The 7,549-nt window shown below is 49.7% G+C and overlaps 1 protein-coding gene across 11 annotated transcripts in view; it reads right to left on the reverse strand.

The window, feature by feature from the left end:
* Positions 1–7,549, reverse strand: part of Atp2b2 (ATPase plasma membrane Ca2+ transporting 2) — a 361,587-nt gene that overhangs the window by 23,757 nt on the left and 330,281 nt on the right. For all 11 annotated transcript variants that reach the window (XM_008854882.2, XM_008854881.3, XM_008854887.1 and 8 more), the window contains one exon: positions 6,719–6,953. In XM_008854882.2, the coding sequence (XP_008853104.1) occupies positions 6,719–6,953 (235 nt within the window). The remainder of the gene's footprint in view (positions 1–6,718; positions 6,954–7,549) is intronic.

The following is a 7,549-nucleotide window of genomic DNA, read 5'->3' on the forward strand; positions in this document are numbered from 1 at the left end:
AACTACAACCCCAGAATGACACCAATAGCCAGGGTCATAATCCAAATGTGAAATGTTCCCAGGCTGGTATGTTTGAACACCTGGTCTAGTTGGTGGCACTGTGTTGGGAGGTTGTGGAACCTTTAAGAAGTGGTGCTGGTAAGGATAGGTCACTAACAGTGGGTCTTTGAGGGTTGAAGCATGGCTTTGGTTCCAGTTCTGCCCTGTTTCCTAGTTTGCTGGACTCTTCTGCCACCATGAATGCCCTGGGGGCCACCTTACCCTGATGAACTGAAATCTCTCTGAAACTGTGAGCTAAAACAACTCTTTCTCCCCTTAAGTTGTTTCTGTCAGGTTATTTTGTCATAGAGAGGAGAAAAGTGCCTTCTACAGTGAGCCACTAGAGGCCACAAGAAAGGCCTGGAACAGACTCTCCCTCTAGCATTCTGGGAGGACCAGCCCTGCCCAAACCTTGATTCTGGGTGGATTTTCAGCATCCAGACCCTCAAGACAAACATCTACCACTGGCGCACTCAGATTTTGGTAGATGTACCTTCCACTGATGGCAGCTTTCAGCCACAGTAAACCTAACAGTTTGAATGCATTCAAATTTAACCTTAGTACAGAGTATCCTGTGGACAACAGGTTGTTTTCCTGTCATTGAGGGGCTCAGTGGGTGCTGCTCTGCTCAGCATTGACAGAGTGCGTGCACAATATCACTAGCCTGTAAAAAAGACTGAGTCAAAATTCAAGGCACAGTTTCTATGAGATGTGCCTTGCTTTTGGGTGCTCATGAAGTCAGAAAACCCCAGATCAATTCATCTCATGGTAGGAAATGTCTATAGTTTGTTAGGGTAGGGATAGCAAACTATGGAAGCCTAAAAGTTTGGTTCACAACTGGAGTGTGGGCAACTTCTTGGATCAACTCTCCTGTCCCAGAAATTTCAAGAACAGAGATGAACCTTGAAATGTCCCACCTGTGTCCCCCAGGACCAAAGTCCATGACCTGGTTTGCATAATTTATTACCTCATTATGGCTGTGAGTTGCCTTCTGACCCAAAGGGCAGGGTAGGGCTGTTGTTCTGGGAACCCCCACCTTGTCTGATCCCATCTCCACTGAATAGATTCAGGTTGTGTTTGTTTCCAAGGTCCTAGAATTGGAAGGGACTTTGCATCATCTGCCTTTGGTCCTCTGTTAATTGTCTAGATCTGCCTCAGATATCCAAGCAGATGGGCACTGTCTCTACTTGCACATCCCTGGTGATGGGGTGCTTCCTTCCTCTGAGGTCCACTGCTCCACAGTAGAACAAGTCTAACTTATTCTTTCCTATAACCTCTCTTTTTCCCAGATAAGAGTGTTACTTGCCAGGCTTGGTGGCATGAGCTTTTAATCCCAGCACTTGGGAGGCAGAGAGAGGCATATGAGTTCGAGGCCAGCCTGGTCTCCATAGCGAATCTAGGCCAGTTGTGGCTACAGGGAAACTCTGTCTCAAAAAGACAAAAAAAAAAAAAAAGTGTTACTCTGTATAAGACTTGCTCTTTCCTGTAGAGATGGGGTCTTTCAAAGACATGGTCTTTAGCACAGACTGAGGCTCTGGAAGTACAGGGGAGGGTGGGTGAAGGAGAAACCATAGAAGGGTTCTTGGAGGCAGGGATGTTTGAGCCAGTTCTGTCCTGTCAAAATCAACTGAGGCTCTGGTGTGTGGGCATGCAGATAAACACACAGTGGTTCTGTTCACAAAAGGGATCTCAAGCTACACAGACAGAGAAGGTTCCAGGTGTGAGAGGCCTGGTGTAGTGCTGTAGGCCACTGGGAGGAGCTGAGCTGAGGTGAGGGATGGAGATGGTGGCTGGGAAGCTTCAGGAGCCTGACTTTAGACAGCAGGGAAGCCAGTTCCTGCAAGCACGGGGGTGGGGGGTGGGGGTGGCACAGCAAGTCCTGGATTAGGAAGGAGGTGATTGGTAGTTTAGTCTAGGACTCAGGCTTGGAAGACTGTCTCACCAGCCCAACCTGGCCACCCTCTAGGCTTTGCCAAACAGGTTGGTTCTAAAGAAGAACAAGGCTCCTAGGTTCTTTCTACGCTTTTCTCTGATAAATGTAATCGGGGGTTTTTACCAGTCCCCAAATAGACAGCCTCTGTGGTAGTTTAGATCTGGAATATTCCCTAAGGCCTGTGTATCGAAGGCTTGGCCTCAAGGTGGTGCTGTTGGAGGGGTGGAACCTTTAAGAGGTGGGGTTTTAGGTTATCTGTGTGGTGTCTTTGGAAGGCCCGGGGCTCTTTCTGTCTTTTGCCTCTCAACTCTGACATGAAATGTGTGATTCTGTTGTGTGCTCCTACGATCACATGTTGCCTCATCATAGACCCAAAAGCAGTAGGGCCCACTCACCACACACTGAAACTTCTGAAGCTGTGAGACAAACTGGACCTTTCTCTTTATAAAGTGTTTATGTTGGGTATTTTGTTTTAGCAATGGAAAGCTGTGTGTTCCCATTTCCTTGCCTTTGCCCTCTGCTGCCTGGACAGCCCTCCCTCCCTTAGCCTCTATCTGCCAGTTATTACCTGCCTTCATGGCCTCTACACATCTGGACCCCTCCAACTCAGAGGGATATTTCCTTAAAATACCCTCAGGACTTTCTTTGACCACTCACTTATTCACTCAACAAACAGCTATAGACCATCTAATTGCTCTGAGCTCTGAGGATCACGATGATTAAGGCTCAAATCTCAGGGGGCATGGGTCTGGTTGAAATATGTTTTCCATATGAACAAACCATTGCTAAGTATTTTTAAAAAGTGGCTTCTTCTAAAATTATCCTAGATAGTTTTCACTGAGGAAAACTAGCCAGGAAATGAGCTCTTCTTGTTTTCATAACATAGAGGCTTTTAAACATCTACTGTTTGTGGCGAGGGCTCTGAACACCCCCGGGATCACCCCAAGTAAGCCGCAGGCCGATGCTCTCCTGACAGCTCCCTCCTTGCTAGCTTTAGGAATGTCTTGGGTGGGGACTTTGGTGAGTATTTGAACCTGCTCTGGCCTGTGGTGGGCCTGAGGGAGGAAGGTGGTATGACAGTGGGGAAACTGAGGTAGGCAGAGAGTGTTTACCTGTAGCTGCAGAGCGAGCCTGGGTCAGTCTGGGGGCCTGCCGGCAGAGCCCCCTCTGCCTGGGCCTCACTAGGCTGGTGCCCCAAGCAGGGAGCTCACTAGGAGACACCAGGCAGGTAACCAGAATGCTGAGTAAGGGGATGGCCATGAAGACAGAGCTAGGAAAGTTTCCTGAACCAGCTGCTAAGGCAGGGATGCTGCTGGAAGAAGTATTGATAGCAGCTGACCACGAAGTGGGAACCAGAGCTTGAACATAGTGGGTGGTTGCCTGTGAGTTGGGAATTAGGGTCTGAGTGTTGTTGGGCGTGGGAGGCTGACTGTGAGGCAGAAACTGGGGTCTGGGCATGGTGAGTTCTGCTGTTAGGAAACTAGAGCCAGGGGGTAGTGAGGAGTGCTTGTGGGTTGGGAACTGGGGCCTTGGGGAACTGCCTGTGAGATAACAGGGCTGGGTATAGTGGGGGATTGCCTGTGAGTTGAGAACTGGGGTCTGCCTGTGAATTGGGAACCAGGGCCTGGGTGTGGTAGGCTGTTCATGCTGTGCTTTTCCACAGTTTGCATTTGGTTCTTAGGTACCTATAGCCTGTCCTAAATGCTAACAGATAAGAAACTGAACCCTCCAGTCTCAGAGAAGCTGAATCAACTGAGAGGCTGAGTTTTATACTTTCAAATAGAGCTCGTTGGCCTGGGGGTGAAGCTGGGTGGTAGAACACTTGTCTAGACTGCATGAGGTCCTAGGTTCAACTCCCTTCTCATTTCTTAGTCAGGAAACAGAGAAGACATGTACTTGAGGCCACCTGAGGTTGTTTATATTGTTAATTTGACAGAATTTAGAATCACCTAGGAGACAGCACTCTTGCCATGTCTGTGAGGGACTTTGCAGATAGGTTATCTGAAGAAGGAAGAGCTACCCTGGGTTGGGGACCGTTCCCTGGGTTGGGGTCCTAGACTAAATGATGAAGAGAAAGTGAGCTGAGCATCAGTATTCATCTCTCTCTGCTTCCTGACTGCAGATGCAGTGTGACCAGCTGCCTCCATGCCCCATGGCTTCCCTGCCAAAATATGACCCAAAGTAAACCCGTCCTTAGTTGATTCTGTCAGGTATTCTGTCTCAGCAAGGAGGAAAGTAACTAATTCACTACCTGTGAGAGAGAAACCTCAGAGGCAGATTCAAGGCCCTGTCCCGACCCTGTTCTGTCGTTAAAGGAACTCATAGCTCTTGATTGCAGCTCTCATTTTTTTTTAAAGAAATAATAATAATAAAATTATTGTAGAGTTCAGAGAACAATTTGTGGAGTTGGTTTTCTCTTTCTACCTTTATGTGAGTTCTGGAGACTAAATTTAAATCATCAGGCTTACACAGCAAACACTTTTACACACTGAGCCATCTTGCCAGCACTGCAGCTTGGGATTCTAATATATATCCCAGTGAGCCAAGGGCCAGATGGGATGGTTGCCAGGATGACTGAAGGATGATGGGCAGGATGGCAGACTGGCAGAAGGCCTGGTGGGTGTGGGTGTGGTTGTGGGGCTTCTAGCAGCTGCTTCTGGTCTGAGGGTATGATGTCAGATCCTGGAAGAAACCCAGGGGCCTGGGTTGACTCGCATTCTGTAGATAGAAGACTAAGGCCCAGACAGAGAAAGGTTTGTTGGGGGCAACGTTGGGGCTTGTGTCCAACCTCTCCCCCTTAGCTGGGGTCTGCATCTAAAGCGAGAACTCTGGATGGCTATGCCACCTTCAAAAAATAGGGCCCAGCCCTGCTCTGAGGTCCTGGGCATGGGGCTTTCCTCCTCCAATCTGCTTTCTTTGATGCACAGGAAGGCACAATACCAGGTCTACTGTGCATCTACTCAACCGCTTATAGTGAGACTTTGGGACCATTGTAATCTCTCATGGCTCACTGTACAAACTGGGGGAGGCAGGGGAGGGTCTGGATGAGACTGAAGTTTGAACCTGTAGTCACTGGTGCCACTATGACGTCAGTTCAGAGGGTTGTGATTAGTGCTCAAAATGGAAGAGAGTGGAAGGTACTGGGCAGCCCTGACTTCCCGGGATTCTCAGTTGGTTAAGTGTGTCTCAGAGTCATGAGGGCGGGTCTCAGTAAAAGTCCTAAGAAACTCATGCTGCTTCATCTCGCCCTAGAAGGATGTTTCCAAGACTGGTGGGGGCAGGGTCAGCCTGGAGCTGGGGGCAGGCCAGGGGAGTTTTAGGGCATGGGCACTGGGCAAGCCTTTGCCACCTGTGCCCAGTGGTTTTCTTCCAGGAGATAACACAGCGCCGTGAGCCTGAGCCCATTAACTATGGTGATGAACAGCTGCCCCAGGAAGTGGGTAATCATCTGTCCCAGGAGAGCTGTGGCCTGCAGGGAACCAGAGACACCCTGGTGCTGCTTTCAAGTGCAGACTGTCTTTGGCTTTGTGGAGGATCCAGGTTGGGGTGGGAGGCTACAGTGCCACCCACTGGATGTGTGGTGGGGGAATGGGGATGAGCCCCAGCACAGTGCTGGAGGGTTGGGATCAAGTGCATTCACTTTCTTTCATCCCACAGGCTCCACACATTTTGAAGGCTGGGCTGTTGCCAGTATAAGATCCTGGGAATGAATGGCCTAGGGAGGCCATGAAGGAAAATAGGGATCCTCATGTGGCCTTCTGATGCTGGGCTTGTTGCTTATATGTATGTGGTCTCACCCCCTGACACTATCCCACGGGCATATGTGGGCATGGGAGAGGGTGTTATTATCTGCATGCTACAGATATGGCTCATAGAGGTTACAGAACTGGCCCAATGTCACAGAGTCATCAATATTAATACAAGGGAACCCAGGTCTATATGTTGCCTGCCCACCTGTCCCCAGTTTCACAGTCATGGGGCCTGAGGGGATAGGGGATGCTTGGCCTGCTAACAGCAGTATCATCTTTCAATGAAGCCTAACTCCTGTCTGGACAGCCATGGACCACACAGCCCTTCCTCCACGACCTTGCCAGGCCCCACACTAACTCCTTGGCCTTTTCTCTGAATCTAGATTTAGTTAACAGAGCCTGAAGACAGACTGTGCACCCAGCACCCCATGAGGAACACTCCACATGGCACTTTCATCCTTGTCACTTGGGTGAAATCACCTCCCCTTCTGCTGGGACTGTGACCTGTGTGATTAACTTGGGAGCCTTGTCTCCCAAAACTCACTGAAGGCAGACTGCAGCTGTATTAGCAGGCTGGCCAGGGGATAGTATGGCTAAGTTGCCTCTGGACAAGGAGAAGTGGCAACGCCCATAGAACATGGGCTTTGGGTTCTGAGGGTGATGTTCTGTCCACCCAGTTGCAGTTGAGACCCAGAATCCATGATAATAGCTGAATCCTTTGGGGGTGAAGGTTTCTAAGGCCAGACAAACCTCACATCTGTCCTCTGGGAGATGGGAGGAACAAATTCCTGGTGGCTACCCCAACCTAAAGCAATGAATGCCAAGTATGCCCACTCTGGTCTTCAACTATGAATGCTTGAGAACAGGTATAAAAGTCCCTGTATATTCCATGGGGAGTCAAAGCTCAGAGCTGAGGGCAGGTGTTCCCAGGTCCCTCTGCAGGCTGGACTCTGACCTTGCCCCAATTCTGAGCTGGCTGACCTCAGGGCCTACCTACCTCAGGCCGCACTGGGTCTTCAATGCCCACCACGCAGATGCATGTGAGGTCATTAAGGATGTCGTTTTCATTGTCCCAGTCAGGCTCAGGGCTGCTGGGGAAGTCTCGGTAGGCCACACAGATGGTACGGAGCCCGTCGCAGGCCATAGGCTCAATCACCTTCTTCACCATCTCATCCCGGTCACGGGGTCGGAAGATGCGGGGCTCGCCTGCCTCACTGAGGATCTTACAGCATCTGAGGGGAAGCAGATGAATGAGGTCCATCGAGGGCCCACTCCACCTCCTGGGATGCCTAGATGGATACCTTGGCCATTGGGTGCCCACCTGATCCACCTCCCATAATGCCTCAGTACATGCAACAGGCCCCAGGTCATAGGCAGGGGTGAGACCAGGTGACCTTGCACTATCTGCCTCATGTTCCTCAGCTGTCATTATATGCAGTAGTAATAAGGTTCCAAATGGAAAACACAGCACCAGAGCTGAGATGGCTTGCAAAGCCATAAAGCTAGACTAATGGCTCTCCACCCCACAAGAGTATCAGGATCCTGAGGGGCATTTACTAACACCAAGGTGTGGGCCTGCCTTCATGGTTCTAATCCAAGGGGTCTGACAAGAATCAATGTTTATTTTTCTTTTTTAAAAATCATTTATTTTTATTTCATGTGTATGAGTATTTTGCCTGCATATATATAGTGTACCATGTCATGCAATGCCTGAGGAGGCCAGAAGAGGGCTTTGGATCCTCTGGAACTGGAGTTAAGGATGGTTGTTAGCTGCTACGTGGATGCTGGGAACTGAACCCTGGTCCTCTGCAAGAGTAGCCAGTGCTCT

Source organism: Nannospalax galili, unplaced genomic scaffold (genome assembly GCF_000622305.1).
Source record: "Nannospalax galili isolate Female #2095 unplaced genomic scaffold, S.galili_v1.0 scaffold406, whole genome shotgun sequence".
NCBI classification, from domain to species: Eukaryota; Metazoa; Chordata; class Mammalia; order Rodentia; family Spalacidae; genus Nannospalax; species Nannospalax galili.